At 44.0% G+C, this 26,977-nt stretch overlaps 4 protein-coding genes and 1 non-coding gene across 7 annotated transcripts in view; 1 reads left to right on the top strand and 4 right to left on the bottom strand.

The window, feature by feature from the left end:
- Positions 1 to 3,329: 3,329 nt before the first annotated feature.
- LOC135388036 (uncharacterized) lies at positions 3,330 to 9,746 on the bottom strand. The gene is made up of 4 exons (XM_064617319.1): positions 9,410 to 9,746; positions 9,096 to 9,260; positions 7,692 to 7,826; positions 3,330 to 3,555 (listed from the first exon to the last, which is right to left on the bottom strand). Exons 1-4 carry the CDS (start codon positions 9,725 to 9,727, stop codon positions 3,358 to 3,360), a joined length of 816 nt encoding a protein of 271 aa, XP_064473389.1. The 5' UTR covers positions 9,728 to 9,746; the 3' UTR covers positions 3,330 to 3,357.
- A 32-nt stretch (positions 9,747 to 9,778) lies between these two features.
- Positions 9,779 to 19,424, top strand: LOC135388035 (uncharacterized). 3 transcript variants are annotated; one of them, XM_064617317.1, is made up of 11 exons: positions 9,779 to 14,717; positions 14,978 to 15,143; positions 15,212 to 15,336; positions 15,430 to 15,483; positions 15,560 to 15,739; positions 15,812 to 15,896; positions 15,978 to 16,142; positions 17,017 to 17,232; positions 17,408 to 17,582; positions 17,778 to 17,854; positions 18,435 to 19,424. In XM_064617317.1, exons 2-11 carry the CDS (start codon positions 14,991 to 14,993, stop codon positions 18,708 to 18,710), a joined length of 1,506 nt encoding a protein of 501 aa, XP_064473387.1. In that variant the 5' UTR covers positions 9,779 to 14,717; positions 14,978 to 14,990; the 3' UTR covers positions 18,711 to 19,424. The 3 variants fall into 3 exon arrangements, with proteins under 3 accessions (XP_064473387.1, XP_064473385.1, XP_064473386.1); XM_064617315.1 differs by lacking the exon at positions 9,779 to 14,717 and having other exon boundaries at positions 14,724 to 15,143; XM_064617316.1 differs by lacking the exon at positions 9,779 to 14,717 and having other exon boundaries at positions 14,724 to 15,143; positions 17,020 to 17,232.
- On the bottom strand, positions 11,879 to 14,029 carry LOC135387732 (uncharacterized). The gene has a single exon (XM_064616830.1). It carries the CDS (start codon positions 14,027 to 14,029, stop codon positions 11,879 to 11,881), a length of 2,151 nt encoding a protein of 716 aa, XP_064472900.1.
- A 2,971-nt stretch (positions 19,425 to 22,395) lies between the features above and the next one.
- Trnaa-ggc (transfer RNA alanine (anticodon GGC)) lies at positions 22,396 to 22,468 on the bottom strand. Its single transcript has one exon. It is a non-coding gene; the product is annotated as a tRNA-Ala (tRNA).
- A 391-nt stretch (positions 22,469 to 22,859) lies between these two features.
- The window catches only part of LOC135388037 (uncharacterized), a 34,948-nt gene continuing 30,830 nt past the window's right edge, over positions 22,860 to 26,977 (bottom strand). Inside the window, exon 13 of the mRNA XM_064617320.1 lies at positions 22,860 to 23,447. Coding sequence (XP_064473390.1) covers positions 23,414 to 23,447 — 34 coding nt within the window. The 3' untranslated portion in view covers positions 22,860 to 23,413. The remainder of the gene's footprint in view (positions 23,448 to 26,977) is intronic.

A 26,977-nucleotide genomic window follows, 5' to 3' on the forward strand; every position in this document is an offset into this window, starting at 1 on the left:
CTTTGTCACACATTGCGCAGTCCAAAGAAAAGCCGACAGTTCTCTTGTGTCATTTGTGTCATGTCATTTGTGTTAAAAAAAGGTGGTTGCATTGTAAGATCAACCTGTTTGTAACACAGGATTTATAGAAGTGCTGTATTTTTTTTTTTTTTTTTTTTGACAGCGTTTCGTGTTAGAGATTATTTCTACAGTTAGCGTGGGCTATGTACACTCACGTTGGATGGGCCGGGTGCTGTTTCAAACACGTTGATTATTCAAACACTTCTCGTATCACAGCAGGCTCGTAGTCGAAGAGCCAAGTCACTGTTGTGGACAGACGTTCTACATGGCGGAAGCGTCTGATCGTGGACTCTCACGGTACGAAAGATAGCTTCACATGCCCGAACATCTGTGTGTGTGTTTTCTGTACCAAGTTTTCCCTTAATTTTTCCCGCCGTCGAAAAAGAACAAAGACAAAGCACTTTGCGGCTGGGCCCATTATTATCGGTAACAAACTTCAGTTCTGGCATAACGTGGGGACGGCTGCGCCAATGGACACAAAAGTACAAAGACAACTCTGAGTCCAGCAGTATACCCTGCATTTTGGGAGGTCAATGAACGTGACAGGTCAATGTTGATTGGAAAGCACGGTCAGTAAAAGAACAGAATAACGTGATAAGGGTTGGGGGCCATTGAAAAAAACGATTACGCCTACGATTATTTGTAAGTTGAGCTCAATATTCTTGGTAACAAGCATCCGTTCTGGCATAGCGTGTTAGGCGGCAACCGCATGGAGCAACTTTTGCCAACTGAATCGGGCCAACGGAGCGCCAACTCAGCGTGAACGGAACGGTATCGAAGCTTGCAACCGCATAGAGCAGAATGTCCACATTGAGGTTGTCATGGTGAAGCGTCAGCCTAGCGTTTACCACCGCTTGTTGCACGCGATGTAGCAAGGCTTATTATAGTAAACTGCTGTACGCATTGTTTAGTAACATAAATGATATTTTATCGATTCTTGAAAAAGTACGGTGCTAATAACATCTAGAAATCAGGTGTTTACAAGAAATTTTGAGATACGCGAAGAGAATGTTGGCTTATGAGTGTTTCTAGCAATTATCATTAAAGAAATATCAGACTGCATTTTTATTACCGTTATCTCCTCACACATTTCCGATTTGGCATGTGCCACAAATATCATTTTGATGTTTCATTTAGTCACCTTCGCCTTGCAGTTGATGTCCTTACACTGAACAAGTTTAACGTTCCAAAGGGGTGGCCTCCTTGAAACCTGCGATATCCACGTCGAAGTCCGCGCGTGTCCTTCTTGGAGGCAGGGCGAAGAGGGCAAAGCCCGAAAAAAAAAAAAGGAAAAAAAAAGCGGTCACAGGCATGATTACAGGTGACTTTGTCACGTGCTTGTGGCATTTCCTATGAAGCGTGTTTTCATTGGCGCACACGGTTCCGTCGGGTGGTGTCACTTCCTCTCCTCAGACTAAATATCTATCCTTGGCAGAAACCGGCTCATCGGTCCGTCGTCTATTGTTCGCTTAGTAGGTCACCGTTCCTTTCAAGTTCTGCTGCCATTCAGTTGGCAAAAGTGCTCCATGCGGTTGCCGCCTTACGGCGCTAGAGGCTAGAGGCAAAAAAGGTGGACTCGCCGCCGTAACCTACAGCACAACCTCAGGATTTTCTCGCTTACCTTTTTTTTTTTGCGTGTGCGTGTGTGGTAAGAAGAGAGAAAACACCGAAAAGACTTCACTGTTACCGGGCATACTACTTCCCAACTTAATTGTACGTACAGCGCAACCGTTCTGCAATGAACATGGTAAGGGATAGACTTCCTTTTTTGTCGGGAATCCTGATCCCTATGACGCTTGACTGGTTGGATCTCTTGACTCGCCTGTCACGTGACCGGTTGGATCTCTTGACTCGTTGGATCTCTTGACCGGGTCGGAACTCTTGACGCTTTGGATCTTTTGACTCGCCTGTCACGCGACCGGTTGGATCTCTTGACTCGATGGATCTCTTGACTCGTTGGATCTCTTGACTCGTTGGATCTCTTGACTCGTTGGATCTCTTGACCGGAAGCGCTGGGGGAGGCGGTCATGTTCATTGTGGGGAGACAATCGGTTTCAAGGTTACACGGACGTTTGAGGTCTGGTAACGAGTACAATGCGCTTTCACTCTTTCCGCATCTTCTCTTGCTACTTTCCCACGTAATGTGCCAGTCCGAAAAGCGCGTCACCATTGTTGGGGGAAAGACACGACGTTAGACATTCCGTCGCCACGGGCGACGCGAATATGGAAACGGTCCATTATGCTTTGCGTGTACCGCATGTGAAGAAGAGTGTAACTCTTAAAAAATGTACCTCTTGGCTAAGCGGTACTTAAATATGCGTTACCTGCACTCACAGAACAGAACTTCACCGCATAGCCCGCCGTGCGCCAAATGATATGGTTATCGTTTCTGATTCGACGAGAGGGGTGGGCGTACGCCTTTTTGTCAATTTGAATATATGAAAATTGACAGAAAAAGGCGTACGCCCCCCTACCATCGAATCAGAGGCGATAACCCTATCATTCTTCGTGATGGTTTGCGCACAGCATGCTATGCGGTGAAGTTCTGTTCTGAAGAGTGGTTTAGCGTGTACCCATTGGTATGCACGCGGAGCGCACAGTGTAGCTATCCACTCAACGTAATCAAGACGACACCATGTTTTATACAACATTCCCAACAGTGTCACTGCTCGCTGTTGGAAAACACTTCATGATCCACGTACACTCTTAAAAATCAACTTCACCGCACAGCACGCTCCTAGCAAACCATCTCGAATGATACCGTTATCTGCCCTGATTTGTTGAAAACGGAAGGCGTACGCCTTTTCTGTGACAATTATGAACAGCATAAGTGTCACAAAAAAGGCGTACGCCTCCGGTTGTCAACAAATCAGGGCTGATAACGATATCATTCGAGATGATGGTTGGATAGGAGCGTGCTATGCGGTGAAGTTCAGTGTAGGCTTCCCGCAGGAGACGTTTCAACGGAGTGTTGTCTACTTAGCATCGCACATGGTGGACGTGCGATTGCGCACTAACATCAATTTGTTGTGTAGGCGGCGGTGGACGGCAATACGTAATTTGTGTCCTTTGAGAGACGATGCAGTAATATGAAAACGCATAAGTATTGAGCGAAACCTGGTGTGGTGATATATATAGCCAATCGAATAGCACAATTACAAAGTGCTTGTAAACGGCGGTTGACTTGCTTTTCGCTGTTCTATAGTACTGCTCATTTAATGGGGCTCTACGGAGCTGCTGCCTACCCAGGCATCGGACTACCATGCTGCGTTCGTCGTAAACACTTTATTTTCCAGCTCACAATATGCATTTTGTGTAATCGAACGCGGGAGGTGCAACGCCTTGCATGAGATCTTCAAAGTGTTTCTTGACAAACCGCATACGGGCAAACGTCCCCGGATGTCCATCGCAACTGACGTCGCCAGCTGCGAACTCGCTGTCGTAGAAGACGAAACCCACATTTCGGTGGCCGTACGCCATTTCTGTGCACACAATCTGGAGGACAAGAAAGTAAATACCCATTTGGTTCCTTCAATCGCAACAGCTCTATAAACTATACATATATATAGATATATAAACTATAGATAAGCTATACTAAAGCTAAGCTAATCTCTGCCGGAAAAGTAATCAATTACTGAGTAATCGATTACTCAGAAAAGTAATTGATTACTGGAAAAATTACTTTGGCATTAAAGTAACTGATTACTCGGAAAATTACTCAAAAAGGTAATTGATTACACGCAACGCAATTACTAGTAACGCGTTACGCACAAGTCTGGTCACTGAAGTGACGTCACTGTGACGGCAGTCTCTAGTCCACACGTGTTCCATGCGCACCACAGTAATATGACACGATAAAACCGCGACCTACTGGAGCAACAGTAAAATAGGTGACTGTATTGATAAATTGTGCGGGCTGAACATAACAATAGTAACAAAACGAAGCGGATGTTTCGATGTTTTAAATGTGTACATAAATCTGTAATAAACCTGTGTATGCGTTTTGTATGTTGCTTTCAAATGTATTTGTGAATTTCACTTATCAAGTATGTGTGGTGTAACGTATTACATTTTCGATGAAGGAATTTGTAACGGTAAAGAATTACTTTTCTCACTGTAGTAACAGTACTTGTAATCAATTACTTTTTTCGAGTACCGCTTACAGCTCTGGTTACATCCAACCAGCAGATGATACACACTGTTCATAACAGTCACCATAAGTGGCAATCCCATTGTAACGTTCACTAGGACTCGACAACTCAACTTCCAAGCAGCCGCCATCTTGCTTCGCGATGCTAATACGAATCGGTCGAGCCGATTGAGAGCGAGCGTGGTCACAACTAATGTGCGTGCGCGTCAGTTGGATCGGACGTTTCATACGGACTAAAAGCCAAAATGTCGCTGATTCCTGTAACGATAACGGAATTGCGGATAACGATAACACAATGTTCGATAGGAAGGGATCACTCCTCTCTGGCGGAGGTCAGGTGCATGCTTTCAAGTTGCCGCACTCAGTCACCGTTACGAAAGTGTTTCGCTGCTCTGTATTCTGGGTTGGAAATTTTTGGTTTATAGGCTATTGCGATCCCAATGAAGGCTTGTGAGGGATTGGCAGTTCCGTGGGACTGCTTGTGTCCTTCAGCAAGACTGGCGTACCACCCGTTGTTCGTTTTTGGGGCGTGTGTTTTTTTTTTTTACGTTTTTTCTTTTCTTGTAAGTTGTTGTATGCAACATGAAGCAATGAGATCTGCAGAAATGAGAAAAGCAAAAAGAAGAGAGAAGTAATATCAGTGGTGGATATTAAACCCTCCCCGTTGGCGTTATCACAGAAATATTGGCAATATTGGCACAAAATGGGCTGGCCAATATGGGCAGCCCATATTGGTCCAATATGGATCCTAGTTGCACTCCCCATATGGGTCCAATATTGGACCAATATTGGCGTGGTGCTTGGGATTGCTTGATGCGAGCAGCAACACAGCACACGTGTTCTCGCCTCCACTCCACTAGACGCCTCACAGATAGCAATGAACGGGCAACGCTGATATGGCATACGGAGAGAGAATGGCGAGATGCATGCAGGCAGGTGTACAAACTTCATGAGAGGCAACCCCGAGCCATGGGCAAAGACAGGTAAACAAAACGGAACACAACACGATGGTTGAAAATGTGCTCAGGCTTGCCCATCATGAAGTTTATACGTATACCTATACGTATACGTATAGCCATCCTCTCTCCAAATGCCATATCACTGTTCATGACTATCCGTGAGCGCTGTGGTGGAGTGGAGGCGTCATTGGTCAAAGAACGACCTACTAGACAATAGCGACCATGTCATATGTCATGTCATAGACTATAGCGACCATGTGTTTCCCAGCGCCGCATTTGGAAGCTAGCGATGGCGAGACTCATCGGCCCATTTATTGCTTTCTCAATTTCTACTAAAAACGAAGAACTGGAGATACGCCTGTCTCGCAGAAGAACCCAGGAAGTCCCACTGAACTGCAAACCGAACTGCGAAACATCCCTCAGAAGCTTCCATTGGGATCGCAATAGTGTATGAACCAAATATTTCCAATTCGCTCCTACAGCTCCTAAACGAGCGAAACACTTTGATAGTGATGGACATACGCCTCAGCAACTCACACTGACACTGCCTGCAGTAACGTGAAAGCATCTATAGCCTTGCAGAAGGCCAATAAATCAATCAAATATTGTTTTTTTTTTTACTTGACCTGCGGCAATTCTGTTGTCATTAGAGGAAACAGCGACATTTTAGCCCTTATATGAGACGTCCGATCCGAGTGTCGCGCATGCGCTTTAGTTGTATACAACTAAACTGAGCGCGTGCGCTAGGACTGAGAGCGTGCTTGTTTGAGCGTAATGACGCGTCATTGCGCTCAAACGAGCATGCTCTGTCAGTTCGAAGGATTGGCATTGCCATCGCGAAGCAAGATGGCGTCTGTTTGCAGAAAATAGAAAGTGAAGTTCAGTTGTAGTGGATGTTACAGTAGGACTGCCACGTCGTATTGCCACGCAAACTTGGCAATATGGGACCCATATTGCCAAGTCCGAGCTAATATGGCAGAAATCCTGGCAAAACAGGTCCCATATTGGACCTGTGTCGCCAATGCTCAGCCAAATTGGGCGTTTCCCTAATTTTCCAAGCTATCGGACAGACATGACTTGCCCGTGACAGGTGATCAACTCGGACAAGATGTCTTCTAGACAGGCGCAAACGGGGTGGCTAGACCGCTTTCCGGTTAATATCATGCAGTTTGCTTCATCACAGCCGCATTAAACGCTAGGGTGGCTCTATTCCCGCAGATCCGAACTGCAACGCCGGGGTCCCATAGCTTTATGCAAGCGGCAACACCAAGGCCGTAATATGTGGCAGTAGAGAACCTTTCTGCCGGAGGCGTCCCATCGCTTAGTTTTTGAATTACCGGCAGCAGCGGCGTAAGAGGCCCAAAGTGAGTCGGCAACCGCGCCACTGTTTACATTCCGAACATTTCGAGGGCGTATGCAGTAGCTAAACGTTTTAGCGCTCATACGTAGGAATGCAACCCTAGACCATGGGAATGGTGGTGGGTTTGTGTGCGAGATATATTGAGCATTCTTACTGTGGCGCTCAAAGTCTCATATTACCTTACCGACCCTTTGTCTGATGGGTAGTGAGTTCCGCGACGCTTCATGTGGGTTCGTTCTTTCGTACTGCGTTCCTTACTGCTGTTGTGTGGAGGCTCTTCTACGGGATTTTGCTACGCACATTCAATATTTTCCTTTGCCGATACTGCCACATGCGTGCGCTGCTATCACTGCAATAATGCCCCAATGAAAACCAAAAGCCCTTTCGTCATTACATTAGTTCATTAGTTCAGTTGTTCATTATATGAGTAACTCTGTCGAACCTTTTCAACGGTCGCTTTTAGGTCGCACGACAGCCTACGCTGTTAAAATAGAACTTCACCACGTAGCATGCTCCTATTCAACCACCATACCGAATGTTATCATTCTGTGTCATGCTTCGTTCAAAACGAAGGGGAGGGTGGAGCCTGTCTCGGACAAGCATAATGTGTCCCAGATAGGCTCCTCCTCCAGCAAATAAAGACGCAGAAAGATATTCGGAATGACGGTTTGGCTAGGAGCGTGCTGTGTGGTGAAGTTCTGGCATATAGTCGCGATCAACTTGAAAACTTCAAATCGAGCCCATCAAGTACACCCTAAAATTGAACTTCACCACATCGTTCTCTCATATGATTAGTTGAAAACGGGAGGCGTACGTCTTTTTGTGACAATTTGTCACAAAGAAAGGCGTGTGCCTCCCGCTCTCAACAAGTCAGGGGAGAGAACGACGTCACTTGGGATGATGGTTGGCAATAGGAGCGTGCTACGTGGTGAAGTTCATTTTTAAGAGTGACCGTCGAATGAAAAGAATACCAACCAACCAACCTCCTGATTGGCTCGCAAAACCGGCTGCAAATGAAAACGAGCCAGCACAGCAAACAAAAATTCGGGCACGGGAGTTTCTGCTGCTGCTAAAATGGAGGCTATGAAACCACGGGAAGAGGTTATGCTCTCCAGCTCACCCAGCAGCACAAGCACTCAGAGCATTTTCATAGATGACCCACCTTGTCCAGTAGGGTGTCTACCGTTTCAAAGCTGTATATGGAGTTTCCGGAGGAGACAACCTTTGCCAAGGTTTGTTGCGTGTATGTGGAGCTCTGTGTGGATTGCGAGTAAAGAGTTGGACTGCCGCTGCATACCTGAAACATTTTACGCAACAGTTTGTTTTTTTAGCTGCACAAGAGAACTTTTTATTACAAAAAAAAAAAAAGGTATGACTTCAACAGACTTGAGTTTTTGCTGTTGAGTTATATGGCCAGGCGGGCACATTCTCGAAAGAAGTAAGTCATGGGATAGTGCCCTGCAGATCTTTGAGGGCCAACGGAGGTAGCATAGTAAATAACAATGCACAATCGCGTGGAGAGATAAGTCACTACCATTTAGTAAAAGCCTTCTCGAGAGCTGACGAGAAAGCATGTGATGTCGAAATGTTAGTTATGCTAGAAGGCAGACGGACGGTGCGAGAAGAAAAAAAACTATCAAGTAATTGAGTTAATGACGACGAAGACCAGAATTTTCTATGCGCAAAATCTTTAATAAAAAGCAACGGTCCGACATGGTCCAATAACGGTCCGAAACGGACATGTGTGTTTGGATGATGAAGAACCAAGCCGCCGAAAGGCGGCGGGGCGCCGTCACGTGATCCATGTTTCGTGTGCAGAGGTGTTCGTTGAGGTCTAGAAACACTTGCAGGTAAATTTGTTCCACTAAGCTTCCCTTTAGCATCGCACATGAGTGGGTCTTGCGCATTATACGATAGTAATGTGTCAACGGTCGGCTGGGTCTGGTGCACATCGCTGTGGCAATGGGGATGACGCCGAAATAAATCATGTAAAAATAAACCGTTCAAAAATAAATATCTCTTCAATATAAATCATGAGAAAATCCACGCGATCGATATAAACTCCGAAAAGTAAACTTCGAAGAATAAACGCTTCGAAATAAATCACCGTCCCTGATTGATGGACAACCGACGGCTCTACATCCGCCGCGGAAATTAGTGCGCTCATCGCGCTTTCACAGCTCGGCGCTCGGCTGGTTCAAGGGTCAAGAGTGCGTGTCCTGTATTCATACGCGCACCGTCGTCATCACTTTTAAACTGGATATTTGAAACCCAAAGTTGTTATTTGAACAAATGTAATGTACAAACATGAGTTAGAAACATAATAGCATGTCTCACCGAAAAGAACATCGTGTAGCCTATAACAACGTTTATTTTGAGGGCGTGTATTTTTAAAGGATTTATTTCAGAAAATAGATTTTGATAGAATGTTTTATTTCGGCGTACAGCCTGGCAATGCACTTCAAAGCTAAAGGATACTGAGCCAGCGCAATCCTTTGACAGTATAGGTCGCGCTTAGGAACTCGCATTTTATGCAGGCAAATAAAGGAAAAGAAAGATGTCTTACTTGGTCGTATGGTACCATGCCACTACTCAAACAGGCATGCGAGGAGATTTCCTGTTGGGGTTGGTTAAATTCGAACTTGGACACTCCCATTGTGAATGAAAAGAGTACGGTGAATTTTTTGCGAGTGGGAGCAACTGTACGGTTCACCACACGGATCGCTTTTGCCTGCAAAATTTAGACAGGAGGAGATAGGTCGGTCAAGATACGGTGTGGTCGAATAGTATAGTCCAACACAACTTAGCTCTGACCGCCTCTCCTGGCAAGCGAACGATAAAAGAGTATGAACAAGGACAGGAAAACGTTTGTGTACTTACAAAGGAGGGCTGGTACTGGCCATCTGGGTCATACCACATTGAGGTTGGGAAATTCATGCAGCCCCTCTTCTCGACGGGCTCGTCATTAATCGCTGTCTCCACGACTATCATGTTAATGGTTCCCAGCCTGAAACAGTCAATAGATTGGGAGCCCGCCTTACAGGCATTTACAGGAATGCTTATGAACTTGGTTAACATTCTGGTTATATTGCTTTCCGTAGTGGAAAAAAACGGTTCATTGTTGTCTATCCAACAACACAACGATAGCTTTGTAGAGCAGGGCCAGTTTTGCCCCCAAAAAAGCTGCGGCTCATCCATCGTCTTACTAGATGCAAGCCTTTACCCCGGCATGAGTGCGCATATTTCGTGCGCATCTGTTGCGCCCACACTCTCAGAAAAAAGGGTGTCAAAAAGGAGTCAAATGTTGCTCGGACACCCTATGAAGTCAATGGGGAGTAAGGGTAACACCATGCGAATAGTCAGCTGCCAAAGAGAGTGTTGTGGGTACACCCCATTGAAGGGGTGTTAGCCTCACACCCCAATGATTTTTTTTTCCATGTCCATGTGCTGTGGTTGCATAATTCTCCATAGCTCGCTGACTGATGTGTTGACTCCATGGGAGAAGTAGGGGAGCCTCCTAGATGACTGTGTGTCATACAATATTTATTCCAATCAGCGACCACGTTATTTATTTACAACTGTAGATATCAGAGAAATGGTATGTGTCAGCATTACCAGCACCGCTACAATATACACTACAATAAATAAGTAGGCACAAGCCAGATCAAGTCATACCTTCACAAAAGAAGAATGCACACATACAGGCTCACAGATATACTAATACTACTAACGCTTATGCTATTAGCAACTTCAACAACCAACTGTTGCATACTATCCTCCTCAGAATCAAACCAAACATACAGAAAGACAAGTGAGTCAGAAAAACAGGAGGCTTCTATTTTACAAGATAAAACAGGCCAAGGACGGTCACAGTTAATCCGTACATGTTCACAAAGGGAAGCAAGTACACATTTTGTACACCAACTTCTACGCTGGTTATGCAAACGACGTTCCAACAAAGTGTATGATAAGCAGAAGCTGGTCCTTCATGTCAATGAATGTTTTCGCTTTGGATGCTTTCACTTTGGATGCTTTCACTTGTGTGTGAGATAAAACAGCATCTTAACATTGTCTAGATAATATGGAGTGGCTGAAAGTTCTGCACAGCCCTAAACATGTCAATAAACATGTCATATTTGACATGTATCACAAAATTTTAGAAACAGAACTGTCTGCAAAGACTTGTCGTGTGTCGTGAAAGCAAATGTGTTTTAGACGCATTCCAAACATCTTCAAAACCTAGAAAGATGGAAGTCACTGACAAGGTTAGCCAGCTCTTGGGCTCGAACCCACATCCTCTGGATTACAGCTATCCTATACAGTCCTACAGCTGGCTAACTTTTCAGTGACTTCTATCTTTCATCATTAATTTCCTAGGCAATTTGAGGCTTTGTATGTATTTGTCCTTCTATGTTGTTCCAGCCTCAGAACATCAGTTCTCTCATATCTTCAAAACCTGTTTCGTGACATATGATAAAAGCCTGAAGTTTTCGGGAAATATTTTCTTCTAAATTCGGGGGGTAAAAATCGGGTAAATAAACATCTGCACTAAATTCATGCGAATTCGGGTGAAAAAACTCACGGTATGCTAAATTCGGGGAGAAATCGGGCTCAGTTGCTCAAACTAACTGTAATGGTTTGGTACAAACGGTGATGTAACCGCATTTGCTGCCAAACAGGTAAGTTAGTGCATTCCTACAGACATCCCAGTGAGGGGAATTTGCCGGGTAAAAATCGGGTTTCACCCTAAAGGGTGAACCTTCAATTCGGGGTGCAAATTCGGGAAAGAATCGGGTAAAACCCTAAAACTTCAGGCTTATGATGCCAATTTCAAACGATTCCAACAGTTTCACCTGCACTCTCAATGGATCATCTGCCATCACACGATCATCTATTCAGCAAAAGTGTCACCAAAGTTGGTGGGACATTCAGGAAGCTTATGGAGTGGGATGATGTCACATTTCTGGCACAAAATGAGGCCCCAAAACCAAAGCCACAGTTGAAAGGAACGATAGTCTAACACTGTTCTGCTGTGAGGAGAAAGCTGTAGTGAAATGGAGTGCGAGCGTGATGGGTACAAGAACAATTTTAGCACATTTCACAGCAGTTCTGGTTTCTTTTTTCTATCCGAAACCCTTGAAGTGCAAGTCTTGAGGGGTTTACTGCCTTAATTTACGCATATCCCAGCAGCAAAGACGGCAGTGGTTGAAAAGCCGAAAAAAAAGGAGCGGGGCACGGTCCCGCTTCAGATGACGCGTTTGAGGCCTTGTTTGTGTTTGTCCCGTTACATGTCGTTCAGCCTCCGAACAATGTTCTTTCTTGTTCAGTATACCAATATACGAAAGAAAACTATTGAAACATTATCTCCCACTTTGGTACCACCAAACCGCCATGATATAGGTCCAGTTTTTGAATTGACACTTCTTCACCAGGTAGGCTCAGCATCATTTCACCAGTGGGACGTAGTTTGTATGCAAAAGTGTGTTTGCAAAAGGCTTCCAAAAACATCTGTTCCAGTTGAAGATACAACCTTCCTGCGGACACTAACAACTCTTGCACTTGGGCGAACTTAGGGTTGTCTCCTCCTGCCATAACTAGAATGTCCCCAACTTTGTATGAAAGTCCGTCGAACTTTGCGGAGTCTGCAAGGTTCACGTTGCTACAGAAAAGGTGATGCGTGCATGGGTGTGCGGACGACAAATCGGCAGGCCTCAGGTTTGTTGTCGTGCAGCTTCTGTCCATGAAGTTGGTGCTTAATTGATAGCTTTGCAACAGCTGGTGTTTCCTGGCAAGTGTGTAGGGAATGTTCCGGAAATTATGTACCCTCGTGGCGTGGTTCTTCAGAAACTGGTGCTTTGCTTCAAAACGGAGGCACCAGTATTGCCTGAGCGGTCCAAGCTCTCTAATGATACGGGGGTAATGGATCATGTAGTGAAGCTTTGGAGGGATGCGCACAGTCGGGTACATCTCCATGAACATTGAAAGAAATTCTGCAATGTTACTTTCAAGATATTGTGTCCCCTCAGGCGGTATCTTTTCAGCAAGGATGATGTCGGCCAGTTCCCTAAAAGTAAGGAACAACTCCCACTTCTCATTTCCTTCAGGAACTAGCGGGCCAAAAATGAGTGGTATGAAGCGGAAGAGACACCACTTTTGTGAAGCAGTTCCCCGGATGCTTTTACCATCTGCTAGAAATGCTGCACTCATCTTTTCAGGCTTATTCTTGATGTCGTTGGCACCATAAGGAAACATATCGACACGAGTGATGTCATCGACAGTTAAAACACCATCTTGAACAAGACCTCGCAGTGTGTTATGTATAACAAACACAAATGTGCCTTCAAACATATCATGCATAACGTCAGGGGGCAGTTGACGTGTCACGTCAAATGAATCAAGTTTCAGTAATGGAGACATTTCACGAACACCATACACAGAGCAGAGGTCAGGATTTATATGTACAGCCTCGAGCTGTGCACTGTGGTTTTGAGCATCGCGCACTATACACTGAGATTCACTTGTCAGCCGACGTAATTCACTTGACTTTGCCAAACAAAATCGACAAACCCTCCCGCTGCTGAAGCTGCACGTAAAGCCTCCTAATGAGTGCATGGAGAGGTTGTCACCGCAAAACGCAACCACCTCCACGAAGATCTTCCTGGTCCCAGCAGCTGAAGTGATATCGATGCCCTCTGTTGCAAGCATGTTCAAATCTTTGATCAGTGGCTGAAGAACAACGTTGAGACGACCCTTCGTGTCTGGATACTTTGCTATAACAGCCAGGTGGATATGCCTTATCTGAGATCGAAATCGTGGGTGGAGGTCCAAGAAACCAAAATAAATCACAAGAAGCTTGTGGATGCCCCGCTTTGGTCCGATAGGATTGGCAACTTCGAGCTCATCCGAATACAGGGTGATGTAAACGGTGCTTGAAGGTTCCTGTGTTCTTTTTGTTGTTTTGTGCGATGTGCCATCACGGAAACTAGAAATAGTGTCAGGGTCACACTGAGACTTCGTTTCCAAAAGGGACTCGGCGATCGGTGCAGTTTCCAGGACATTCTTCAGAACTGTCGGTATCGGCACGTACTGGAAGGACTCGTTCTGATCATTTGCATACTGACATTGCTGAGGCTTAATGTAACGAAGGTATCGTTTAGCAAACATGTCGCGCTGGTATGCAGACTGAACTGGGACAAAAATCTGTTTCAGAAAGTCGCATCGCAGCAGTTCTCGCAAGCTCTCCTTTGTGCTGAGAATTTGCTCACCGATTTCTTGGCGTATTACTTCGAAAAGTTGCTCCACCACTGAACTCATCACAGTTTCCAAATCACAAAACGCCGCCTCACACGCCGACTCTGGCACTTTGTGCTCTTGCGTGAGCCGGAAAAAGAGGCCACAAACCGCTTTCGTTGCATCGTGGACAAAATCGAAGAACCCGTTTGCCGATGCTGCTTGTGTCGACTGTTCGTCACCAGTGGCGTTGTCAGTATCAATATCCATTGCGTCGTTTACACCATCATCACCCCCGGAAACACCACTAAACCGTGGTTCGTTGGCGGGAGATGCATCTTCTGATGGTTTGATATGTGTGCTGTAGAGGTGCTTCCTGTATGAATGAATGTGTGAATACGTTTTGTTACAGCCGTCGATATCGCACAGGATATTAAAGTTGGATTCACCACTGTGAATGTTTGCTAAGTGGGTAGCCACACGTTGCCGCGAACTTGCGAAAAAAGGGCACTTTGGACACCGGAACACATTGCCAGGCGCAGCCATTTCTGTTTACGGCTCAAGGGGCTGAGGTGAGCAGACGAGTGAATGATCGAAGCAACTTTACAAAGGCTCATTGCAGAACAGCTTTTTACCGTTTTGTAATGTGTTTCTATCTGTTTTTTATTTGTTGTTGAATGATACGGAAGCTTCTGCACCGTGCTGTATATCGTGCATTTTTTTCGAATCCAATGACAGTCGTAAGCAATTCCGGCCAAGTCAAGCCAAGCCAATTCTCTCTGCGTTTGGCGCGCAAGATAGTTACACATAGGTGAGGTGCAGTGGTTGCGTCTGACGCCTGAAGCGGTTATTCCTTTGCACTTGGTGCTGTTTGTTTGCCTCGAGTGGTGTGATTGTGAACGCGGTCATGATGTAGAACGTCGCAGAAGAAACGAAGCCTGGCTCGCCGTTATTTCAGGTAAAAATACCTTTTAGCTTTGCACGTGGTTTCGCTTTCTGTTACAGTGCATATATGCAGGCTGCCAACCGTTAAAAATGCCTCAACGCCGTTGTTTAACAGTAGTTCCAGGGTGCTTTTATTGTTGACACCCTGTAGAATGCTTAAAAAGGCGTGTCATTGTCCACATCTGCACCCGAAGCACGAATACATGTCTTCATCGAACAACATCAATTCGCCATGCTGGCAATTGATTTTGACTTTTATTCCAATTCTTGTAGTGCAAATCAGGGCATGTCTGACAGTAGCGATCTTGTGTGTGTCGTGGAGCACGGAGCTTCGCGGAAAAAGATCGTTGTGGGAGGAAAACGAATGCTGGATGACATAAAGAATGCGCTGTTGGGATCCCCATTCAAAGAACTTATGAATCGTGACCTTATTGTACAGGCAAGTTGCAAGCAATACTTTCAAAGCATCGCGCAAGTAAAGTTCTCCTCATATAATCATTTTCGCAGGTTTTTGATGCTACAGTCAACGATTTCATTGACTTCGAGGAGTCTGACGTGCTAGAAGCGACGAGGCTGAGACATGTTCTAGGCTCATCACTATCGACCTGCACTAGTAAAAGCACTTCGCCTTCGTAAGTCCAGTTACTTGATATGCAGAAACCTATGTTGTCTCTCTCAGCTGAGTAGTTCTCCAAAGTTAGTTTTTTTTCATGCTTCTCTTAAAGAATTGAAAATGACCAAGGTCTCGCGGCAGAACAAGATCCAGGCACGTCCTGCAGGTGAATTTCTCACATATCGCAGAGTAAATGAAATAAACGTGTGTGTTGTTTATCATGGTTCCTGTGAACCTTGCAGCACAGTTGGGATGTCAGCGCTGTCCTCAGCTCTCAACATTTCTGCCAACGAGTATCGCTTTCCTGTCGTACCGCACCATATCCGGGCAGAAATCGCAACCATCAAAGACGGCTCATTGTCGTTTACCCAGAAGTCAGACATCGTCAACTGGCTTTATTACGATCTTACGAAATATACTTTGTATGTAACCACATAGAAGTTGACATCGTTTAAATCTCTGTGCAACATTTGTGACTTCGTGCCTTTCTACAGGTACCCAGGGAAGCTGTATTCCGTGTGTGCTCAGCAGCTTGTCTCTCGTTACCCGAAACTCAGGGACACCACAACAACTGGATATGTAAGCATGTAATACATTGCAGGTCATTTAACATGCAGACATTCCTACGTGCGGCCCAGCATTGAAAGGTGCTTTTCTCAGGGGACATGGGTGATGTCACTACGGTTCAAAGCAAAGAATGTAAGAAGACGTCTTCCATCTGGAACTGCTTTAATTGATGAAGCTCGTGAAAAGGCAAAGAAAAAGGCTTCAGTGCCCTCACCAACACCAGCACCGTCTTCAGCACCATGTCATGGAGCAACTAACGTAATGTTCTTCTTTTGAAAGCCTTGCAGAGATCTATTATTAGTCCTGTCTGTGTATTTGTCTTTTGTCACTCACGACTACCTATTTGCATAGAGCCGTATAACAAAAAGTAGCTCTTGTGACTCGGATAAGTGGAACAACGAAAAATAAAGGCGATAGCCTGGAGAAGGTGACAGTGTCAATCATTATCTTGTAAAGAAACAAGGAAGTCTCCTGTGCAGAATGCTAAGTTGTTCCACTGTTCAAAGTGAGGAGGTTTGCTTGCTTCTTTCTACAAGATATTAAATGCTTGGCCATCTGTTCGAAACTGTGAGCTTCTATTGCTTTATAGCTGTTCCATGTATCTGAGTCGTTGGGAAGTATTTTATTTCCATCCTCTGATATGTGCATTCTTCTTCTGCATGTATGCAGTTCAATGTACATTTTTTTACGAATATACCGCAGAGCACTTCGCAAAGAAAGCGATAACAAGGATCTGTCTTTTTGGTACCTGTTACGTACCACCTCTGGCTTCCTTTTATCGTAACATAGCAGAGGTGAAGAACACAAAGGACTACTCAACACAGAGCCTTAACAACGCTGCTCAATTGCTGACAATTGTTGCTCATCTGCCCAAAGCAATCAGATCATCAATGAAATGCTCAGTGTTCAATTCCCGCCACTGGTACCTTTCCACCGGTGCATTTCATTGATGTTCCGTTTATCGCTTCTTTATGAATGCCACAGACCGACCACTGTGGCGTTGCTCATGACCATAGTTGAATCGCGACGTAAAGCCACAAATTATTTTTACCATTTCGTTTCTGTGGCTTACTTCTTTGTTGTGAGAGTTTCTGCCTCCTAACTGCCACTGCTTTAACAAGGTGTATAACAGCAGGTAACTGAAACTGGCGATGGTGAAGACGAAGAGACAATTGCTGCTCATCTTGCAATATTGACCAAGGAGATGAAAAAGCCTTTCCCAGACATGGAGAAAGTGGATCTGTCTATGGACAGAACATTTCATGCAAGGAAATCCTGGATGTACCGTGAAAAGCCCTTTGTGGCAGAGATCCTTCAAAAGTACCCAGCTCTTCGAAATGATGACCAGGTGAGTGGTGAATCAACTGCATCTAAACACAGTCGTGTTTGTGCATCGCATAAAGCCACAAATTGTTATCACCAATGCTTAAATTTTAACTCGTCATAAATAACTCTGTCATGTTAATTCTCTGTCCTTGCTATATTTATTTATTTATCATTTCATCATCTTTATTGATATGCAGATATCACATGAGTTTAGAAGACACACTGGAATTGATTGCGACAGTGGCATCTTGGGATTTGTGAACAAGTATGGAGAGAAAGTGCTAAATTTGGCTTCACGAAAGGGTCCTGGGAAGCATCCAGTCACAGAGTTCTGGAAAGTGCTCGATGCCGAGAAAGAGGAGACAAAAAAGTGTAAGGGTTCATGACGTTTTGAAACAGATCAGTTGACTGGCATAAATGACATTCTTGGCTTTCACACAGAGATGTGAACAAAGTTAGTGTCATTGAAGGTGTGATTTCCTACACTTTTGTAATGTCGAATTGCAGCATGTGATATATTGGGGAAGTACTCTACCTGTTGAATTGACCTTCCACTTTCCATCCCAGACGTCCTAGCTGTCGGTGTACTTCACTTCCTGCCACTGCTTGTTCGGGAAAAGGCTGGAGTACTTTTCAAGAAACTGGTAAGCTTGCTCTATAAATTTAATGGGTACATGGAAAAGCTTCCTGTTGCAGTTAGGTGTGTTTATGGTTTGCTGGTTGACACTTTCATTCCTCCTCAGTCTTATTCACACGCCTTCTCTCCTAGCCACAATTTTAACACCAGGAGTGCCATTGCTCAGTCAATCATCTCCATTTGCTCTCTGATTGGTACCCAGTTTTGTCACTCATGCTCACCTTATTGCTTACACTTCATTGATAGAACAATAATGTGCTTTTTTTCCCAACACTTGCATTAAGTATTTTGGTTGCTTGTTATTATTCATTTCTTCTAATGCAGGGTGCTTCACAAAAAGCAATGAAAGAAAAATGGGCTATACTCTCCTGCTACTGGAGTTACAAAGTTACAAACATGTGCTACATAGAATGTAGCACCTGTTTGCAGCATGAACACCACCAAGACAGCCTCACGTTTCCTTTTGTTGTTGGGATTGGCCCTTTCTGTGAAGCACTCTGATTACAAAAAAGAAATACAATTCATTTATTTTTTTTTTCTTCAGTATGTTTTTTTAAGCCCTAATGTGTTTTATTGTAATTTTCCAGGAGAACGAGGAAGACATCATCCACCCAATGGTGGTGTACAGCGGAGAAGATGTCTTCACCAGTGAGTGTGTATACGTCCATGTGGAGTGCCTAAAGATTGATGCTCTGGACATGACAAGCGCGGTGTGTATCCTCATGGCTGCATACTGGGCCTTCAACATAAAATATGCGCCTGATGCAGTACGGACACTATCACTCCTAGAGACGTTCATCGGTGTGAATAATCCGCGTATGGGTGTGCTATGCTCCCAGGCCATTGCTGCCCTGAGGTCTTAAGTGAACTTATGTGCAAACACACATGGGGGAGAGGATAGGTGCTGCGTAAAAGGGATTGTTGTGGTGTCATATTGAGCACTTGGCAAAATCTAGGCACTGTGCAGTTTATTTGCATGTATTTGTTAATTCTTAGAGGGGTGATTTCACACTGTATCAGGCAGGTTGGTCCGGTCGACCTCTCCAATTTTGCCTTGTCCAAAGCCTTGTCCCTAGGAGGCATATTGGCACTGACATTACTTAAAAATAACTGGTGTTTTTTTTTAAATTAATTCTCATTCGAATGTGAGCATGTTTTCAATTCCGTGTTAGTGCCACGAAGCAACTGTGGCTATGAGCAATGTACAGACGTGGACAGATGCAGAGGGGACAGCAGGAAGGAGTGGGGGACAGGGGTGGGGGCATTTCAATCACTGCGCTTGCTACGAAATTTGACGCCACGTATCTTCATAACTATTCACCATATTCAGCTGAATTTTTTTCCACATATTGTCAGGTGTGGGTAGCATTGCATCCTAAGTTCTGAAGATTCTAGGGTTTGCCTTTAAGAAAATAAAAAATCACAAAGTTGCCTCATTTGTAAAATATGGTAGGTTTTAGAAACCTCACTAGTCGCCTCCCAGTTGCGGTACTTGAAAGTAATCTACATAATTGTGTTCATCTCGAAATGCCCTTTCTTCTCATAGCACGTGCATCGTATTGTGATTTGGGGCAACGTACCCAACAGTCTTTCTGTGAGGGGTGTCGACAGAAAGTGCGTAAATTCGACAACGTGCATCCAGTATATTCCCACTTGTTACATCATTCATATTGCTCACAAACGTTCTTCATGACGACTCAAAACGACACATAAAAAAATTTGCTTCAGGGATGTTCGAAGTTACATTGCGAATGACGTTGCGTTATGAACGTAACTTCGCCCGCCTCTGAAGCAAATTTTTTAATGTGCTGTTTTGAGTCATCATGAAGAATAAAATGAACAGTGTCACGAGTGGGAATATATGGCATGCAAGCCGTCAAATTTACGCATTTTCGGTAGACACCCCTCAGAAAAAGACTATGGTGCGTTGCTCCAAATCACAATATAATGCACTTGCTATGAGAAGAAAGGCCATTTCGAGATTAACACAATTATGTAGATTACTTTCCGCAATCAAAATTGGGAGACGACTAGTGAGGTTTCCAAAACCTGCCATATTTTACAAATGAGGCAACTTTCCAATTTTTTTATCACTGCAAAGGCAAACTTAGAATCTACAGAACTTAGGATGCAGTGCTATCCACCCATGACAATACTTGAAAAACAAATCAGCTGAATATGTCAAATAGTTACGAAGACACGTGGCGTCAAACTTAACAGGAAGCGGAATGGTCGAAATGCCCACATCTGAATGATAGTTCATTAGAAAATAACAAACAATTATTTTCAAGTACTTTCAGCGCCAATATGCCTTCTAGGGAGAAGGCTTTAATATATGTTTGAAAGCAAAAAATTGGCGAGGTCGACCGGACCACCCTGCCTGATTCGGCATGAAATCACCCATAGAAGTTCATAATTGTAAAGCTAACTGTCCTAGAATACCTGCTGCACAGATGACTTTCATCAAATATTACTTTGCAAAAGCAGCCACATTTTGTGGATATATAACTGGCGTTTATCAGCTTATTGTGTATTGTTGTTTGACTATTTTTCTCCTCATCAAAATAGAGTGAGGCGCTTAATTCTGTGCTGAGCCGTGAAACAAAGTAACAGCGTACATTATGCAGCCTGAACATTGGCAGCTGTAATCAAGAGGGATGTTGAGTGGTGTCCTACCTTATCTCATTTTTGAGGAAATGGTGAGCATGCAGTGAACAAGTGTCACAAAAGACTGCTTTCGCCGGACCATTGGTTAACCTCACTTTATTTCGACGAGAATAGGGCCGCTGGCTTTCTTATCTGACTTGTTGAGAATAACTAAGGGACCTCTGTCTACATGAAGGCAATTTCTTATGTATTGGAAAGTCCATTTGTGGGATCGCAAGGAGACTGTTCATTCTGTGTGCATGAAATGCTGCATGCAATGAATAGCAGATCTGAGAAAGACCAGTTGCATAGCTGGAAGCCGAGATGTGCCAGGCTTACTCCTTCTTTGTGTGGGACCGAAATATTTCATTTACCCTTTTGGTCCTTTAATATCATTCATTTTTTAATTTTTTTTGCCTTACAGCATAACAATAGTACCAGTGCATTATTGTTGCTTTGTCTGTATGGAACATACCATGCTATGTGATACCTTGTTTCAGGTTGCTTATTCGTCATTAGTTTGTACATTAATATTTTGGTGCAGTATTGCTTGAATAAATGGCTACTGTTATCGCAGTGTGTCATTCGATGTTGCATAAACACCACCACTTAACTAACCAATATTGTAAAAGGGTGTTTAGGCAACACCTCAAGTGAGCGCTCATAGAACACCCCAAGGGGTGTCACGTGAACACCTCAAAGGGGTGTCAAGGGAACGTCTGAAGGGTGTCACGTAAGCACCCTCATGAGGGGTGTCATGTGGACACCCTAAGGAGGGGAGTATCACAAACACCTCAAAGGGAGTCAAATATGCGACGAGCCTGAGCACCCCCAAGGGTGTCCGCCATACACCTTTTTTTCTGAGAGTGCACACCAGCACGCATCCATACAGAACAGAAGACAGTTCACGCAACCACCCGCTGTGTCTATGTGTCTTTGCCCCAGGGATGGGCAGTATTTAAATACATTGCATTAAAAATAGTATTTAAAATAGAAATACACGTATTTATATTTTGTATTGAAATACAAACCTGAAAAATGGTGCATAATGTAAAACCCCGAGTCTAGGGAACACGAAAGGACAGACAACACGAAGTCTCAAACACAGCTGAAAATTTTACTTCACATACTACTGCTTCACATTATATACTGCAGGAACAACCAGTTGACGACAAAAAGGGCCGGTTCGGGGGAACAAGAAGTCTGCTCAAGGCCGGACCGAGGATTACGGATGGGTTGCTGACACAAATGCTGTATTATCCTTTATATCCTCTGTCTTCAAATGACGTCGCTGTAAGAAGGTTAGTAGATGACCTGGTTTTCGTTTCTACCAATGGAAGTGTTATTGCTCAATGTAAGAATGTAATTGTGTCCGCGGCCCCGGAGCTTGTGTTCACTATTGAGTTCCCCAGTGTTTGTGTGCTTCAGAGTCTTGACTTTCGTTACAACCCGTTCTTTGCTGGGCTTACGGCAAATCTCAAGCTAAACCAATTTTGCCCGCTTCAAGTTGCCACTCCAAAACTGTAACACGGGGTTTGATCACAGGTATTCTATCGAATGCGGTACAGAAATCTTGTTGTCATCAGATCCTTCTCTCTGCGGAGAGTCAGCTTCTCCGTTTGAATGATGCTGGTTACCCCCAACACATGTTACTTGGTTACTTGTTACACATGTTACATGTTTTGTTAAACACCTTCCTTCCTCGTTCGCCTGAAACTAAGCCTTCTGTTTCCAAACGTGTCGTATTACCTTAAGTGTCTCACAACTTGTTGGCCGTCGCAAGAAATTTCAAGAGATAAACTGATGTTCTGAGGCTGGAACAACATAGAGGGGACAGATACAAACAAAGCCTCAAATTGCCTAAGAAATCAACGATGAAAGATGAAAGTCACTGAAAAGGTTAGCCAGCTGTAGGGATCGAACCCACATCCTCTGGATTGCCGGTCCAGGGCTCTACCAATTGAGCTAAGCTAACACGCCTCTCCAGCGACTTTCGGGGTGCGTCATCTGAAGGGACGACAAACCAGCCACTCACTCTCACTCACCCTTTCATCGTTGATTTCTTAGGCAATTTGAGGCTTTGTTTGTATCTGTCCCCTCTATGTTGTTCCAGCCTCAGAACATCAGTTTATCTCTTGTTCAACAGGTGCCGCTTGCGTCGATTTCCGTCGTATGAATGTGTGTATGAGTGAGCAAAAATGTAAGAGTGAAAGGAGGGTGAGTGAGAGTGAGTGGCTGGTTTGTCGTCCCTTCAGATGACGCACCCCGAAAGTCGCTGGAGAGGCGTGTTAGCTTAGCTCAATTGGTAGCGGCAATCCAGAGGATGTGGGTTCGATCCCTACAGCTGGCTAACCTTTTCAGTGACTTTCATCTTTCATCGTAGAAATTTCAAGTCAGCCTTGTTATCAAGGACAACTTCAGTCTTGATCGCCTCACGCCTTTCGCGAAACCTGAAGTTGCCTGTAATAATCACCGGAACAAATTCGTTCCCTGTTGTTCAAATGTTGTTTATCAGATCTCCCTATCTTGTGGTTTCTGTTATATTGGCCAGACAAAGCGTTAAATGATCGTTTGAGAGAGCATTCATTTAAAGTAAAAAATGAAGCCTCAAACTCCGAAATTGCTCCGGAAGAATGCTCAGATTGCTTCCCTCTATGGAACGAAACAATTGTAAAGGCTTCTGAATTGGACACCCACGGAAGACTTTTGAGAGAGACCCTATGCATACTTAACCTCTTGTGGGAACTGTGTCAGCAGCCCATCCGTAATCCTCGGTCTGGCCTTGAGCAGACTTCTTGTTCCCCCGAACTGACCCTTTTTGTCCTCAACTGGTTTTCTTCCCTCTGGTTGTATATAATTCTTGTAGGTGAAGTAAAATATTCAGCTGTGTTTGAGACTTCGTGTTGTGTCTGTATCATCTTCACCAGCTCGCTTGCTTCCTAGCCATTTTTTCACTGAAAAATGGATTTATAATTATATTTACATACCAATTTTTGGGCATTTATTTTTGCAAATAAATACGGAAGATACTGACTACATATCTTACCGTGTCTCACGACGAAACTTACAAAATCGCTGCAGCAACGAGAAGCTGGAGTGTTCCAGCTGTAGACCACACCCTTGTGTGTCCACCATACCTGGGTAAATTACTTCTAAAATGTAATTAAATTACATTACTCATTACCACAGTTAGAATTTAATTAAATTACATTACTCATTACTGCAATTGAAATGTAGTGAAATTACAAAGCCATTACTGCGAGTTATCGCAATGATATTGAGGATGTGGAAATTCATTGTCAGACAACACTACGTTATAAAAAGAACACATTTTATTCTGTGCCGATTGAGTGCGTCACCGTTTATAGTGGGCGTTGGAATTCTTTTAACTCACCAGTCGGCAACTCTTTCTGCCAAGTGCCAGCACAGCCAAAATCGACGAGTAATATCATTAAAATTACTGCCAAAATGTAATTAAATTACATTACAAATTACATAATACCAAAAGTAATGCATTACATTACACATTCCCAGGAAAAGTAATTTATTACTGTAGTTTCAATACAGTAACGACATTACTACCCAGGTATGGTGTCCACACTAAACTTTTTTTTTAGTGTAAGGTGGGAGTACCATAACTCATTCCCCTTTGAGTTTGTAGGTGTAATGAAATACACCTACCTCTCAGGGGTGTATTTCACAACCACCTTCAAACTTGTGTATGTAAAACATTGTGTATCGTGCCAATATACGGTTCGATATACGGATAAAGAAATACGTGCATAAATTTAGAGCTGGATTTGAAACATCACATAAATGGGGTGACGAACCAAAGGCTCACTTAGAAAGGCCTTTCTAAGAGAAAACAGATACTATGTCGCCTGTCTTGCGAGCGTCTGCAAATTGGTAGCCCTGCTCGCATTCCAGTCAAAACGAAGGGTGAGGGTAATTCAATCGAAATATATATATATATACAGGGTGTCCCAGAAAACGTGTCATTGAATTACAATAAAAAAACTACGCCACCTAGAATCATGCGGTCAACAGCATTTGTTCTTATTAGGTTTTTGCCACCTCCTAACGTGAATGTCATGTACTCCAAGTTTAATTATGTAAATATTTGCGAACTGGAAATTTGCCAAGTAAAGGTCACTTTTTTACCCCACCAATATGAAGAGCGTGCCGAATTCACTCAGATTTATGATAAGTGACAGTGATATTCACCAGCTATCCCATCGGAAAAAATAGTCGAATATCATGCTTTTCGGGGCACCGGACCATAACGCGCGATGACTTTTTGAGCGCAATCGCTCTCAGTGCGACGAAAGGAGGTTCAGAAGCCAGCCCACAGAGTGATAGTAGAAAAAGTAACAGTTCCTAAAATTGGGAGAGGGAAAGCATTATCCCAGCGAAAGTCGGACGTGATAAGCCGTGCCTGTTTTATCTCTTTCTGCGATGTCGGAGAGGGCTGGGTTTCCAACCTCCTTTCGTCGGACTGACAAAGATTGCGCTATTCATCGTGCGCTATTCTGTGCGACCTGCGTAGAGCATGATGTTCGGCTATTTTTTCCGATGGGATAGCTCCTGAATATCTGTCAATTATCATTAATTTGACTATATTAGACACGCTCTTCACATTGGTGGGGTAAAAAAGTGACCTTTACTAGGCAAATTTCCGACTTAAGCTCGCAAAAATTTACATAGTTAAACTTACTTTACACGACATTCACATGAGGAGGTGGCAAAAACCTAGTAAGAACAAATGCCGTTGGCCGCATGACTCTACACTCTTAAAAATGAACTTCACTGCATAGCACGCTCCTAGCCAACCATAATCTCGAATTATATAGTTATCTGCCTTGATTTGTTGAAAACGGGAGGCGTACGCCTTTTTTGTGACACTTATGCTGTTCATAATTGTCACAGAAAAGGCGTACGCCTCCCGTTTTCAACAAATCAAGGCAGATAACGATATCATTCGCAGTGATGGTTGGCAAGGAGCGTGCTATGCGGTGAAGTTCATTTTTAAGCGTGTAGGTGGTGTAGTTTTTTTATTATAATTCAATGACACGTTTTCTGGGACACCCTGTATACAGGGTGTTTCAAAAAACGTGTCATCCGGACTTTATAAAAAAACGGGGCGACGGAAAAATACGGGGTAAAGGGCACTTGTGTGACAACTGAATTTGCCATCTTGCAAAAATATTTTAATTTGATTTTAATTAACATAAATTCAATTTCTTTAATTGAACTCCAAAATTTCCCAATTCAACCTAACGTTTTTTTTTACAGAATTAGAGAGCCTGTAGCGAACTTAGTCAGATCCACCAAGAAATCCGCTCGATATTGCAAAGGGTACTGCCAAAAAAAAGTCCGAATGACAGTTTTGAAACACCCTCTATATATATATACCAGGGATGGGCAGTAATACGCATATTTTGTATTATAATACTAATACATAATACTTCCTAGAAATCGGTATTATAATACAGATACAAATACATTTAAAAAATGAGTATTATAATACATAATACTAATACTTCTGTGTATTACACGAGTAATACTTGTAATACGCTTGTAATATACTTAACTTGGGAAGAAAAAAAGGAAAAGAACAGAAGAATTACTTAAGATATATGCCCATTACTTATCGAGACAATCATTCTCCAATGACGTTTTATTCACGCTTACATTTTTGCACATGGCCTGATCTTTCCGAATAAGATCAGATAGCGCTGATCAATTCGATCGCAGTGAACAACTTGCTCTCACTGTGGCAGAGCCCTGATTTCATCCACTCTGGACGATAAAATGTGGGCCGTTCAAAAACCCATGCCCATAGTGCAACCACACGTACAGGGGTGACTGGCTGCACGCACTCTTTCATAAGACAAAGGGCTTGTACTGGCATGACTCATCCTTACGGATTCTGAAGTAGAAGGAATGCGAGGAAACCTCCAGTAACCTCTGGCCCCACCAGCTCCGGTGGCGCAGCGGTAACGCGTGCGCTTGGAGACTGGGAGGTCCGCGGTTCGAATCCGCGGGCCGGCTGTGCCGTCTGGGGTTTTTCCTGGGTTTCCCTCAGATGTGTAATAGGCGTATGCCGGCACAGTTCCCCTGAAGTCGGCCCATGGACGCAGCTATCCTCCCCCCGAGCGGATTCCGCTCGGTCTTCCACTTCACCCTTTCCTCTCCTCCTCTCCACCACCTTTCCCTTCCCGAGAAACATGCCGCCTAATCAGGCAGGCAGACCTCTCGGGTTCCTCCCAACGACACTCCTCCTCCTCCTCCTCCACCTCTGGCCCCAAAGTCACTCGCTTTGGGATAATTTGGGACAGGGGAACACTGTAATAGGAGCCTTGTTCGTGTTCAAATGTTTGTGGGACCCGAAAAATTACTGATAACGTGCACGGGTGACACTTTGCAGGTCGAACTTACGACCTCTGGGAAAGTATTACACCTTCAAAAGTATTATAATACATGT

Source organism: Ornithodoros turicata, chromosome 3, assembly GCF_037126465.1.
Source record: "Ornithodoros turicata isolate Travis chromosome 3, ASM3712646v1, whole genome shotgun sequence".
Classification (NCBI taxonomy): domain Eukaryota; kingdom Metazoa; phylum Arthropoda; class Arachnida; order Ixodida; family Argasidae; genus Ornithodoros; species Ornithodoros turicata.

Coding starts and splice junctions, on each gene's coding strand:
- LOC135388036 (XM_064617319.1), bottom strand. CDS start 9,727: ATGGATGAGCCGCAGCTTTTTTGGGGGCAAAACTGGCCCTGCTCTACA. Junction 9,261..9,409: donor GCCAGTACCAGCCCTCCTTT/GTAAGTACACAA, acceptor TAAATTTTGCAG/GCAAAAGCGATCCGTGTGGT. Junction 3,556..7,691: donor TAGACACCCTACTGGACAAG/GTGGGTCATCTA, acceptor CTTGTCCTCCAG/ATTGTGTGCACAGAAATGGC.
- LOC135388035 (XM_064617315.1), top strand. CDS start 14,937: ATGCTGGCAATTGATTTTGACTTTTATTCCAATTCTTGTAGTGCAAAT. Junction 15,897..15,977: donor ACACCACAACAACTGGATAT/GTAAGCATGTAA, acceptor TGCTTTTCTCAG/GGGACATGGGTGATGTCACT. Junction 17,233..17,407: donor CTCTTCGAAATGATGACCAG/GTGAGTGGTGAA, acceptor ATTGATATGCAG/ATATCACATGAGTTTAGAAG.
- LOC135387732 (XM_064616830.1), bottom strand. CDS start 14,029: ATGGATATTGATACTGACAACGCCACTGGTGACGAACAGTCGACACAA.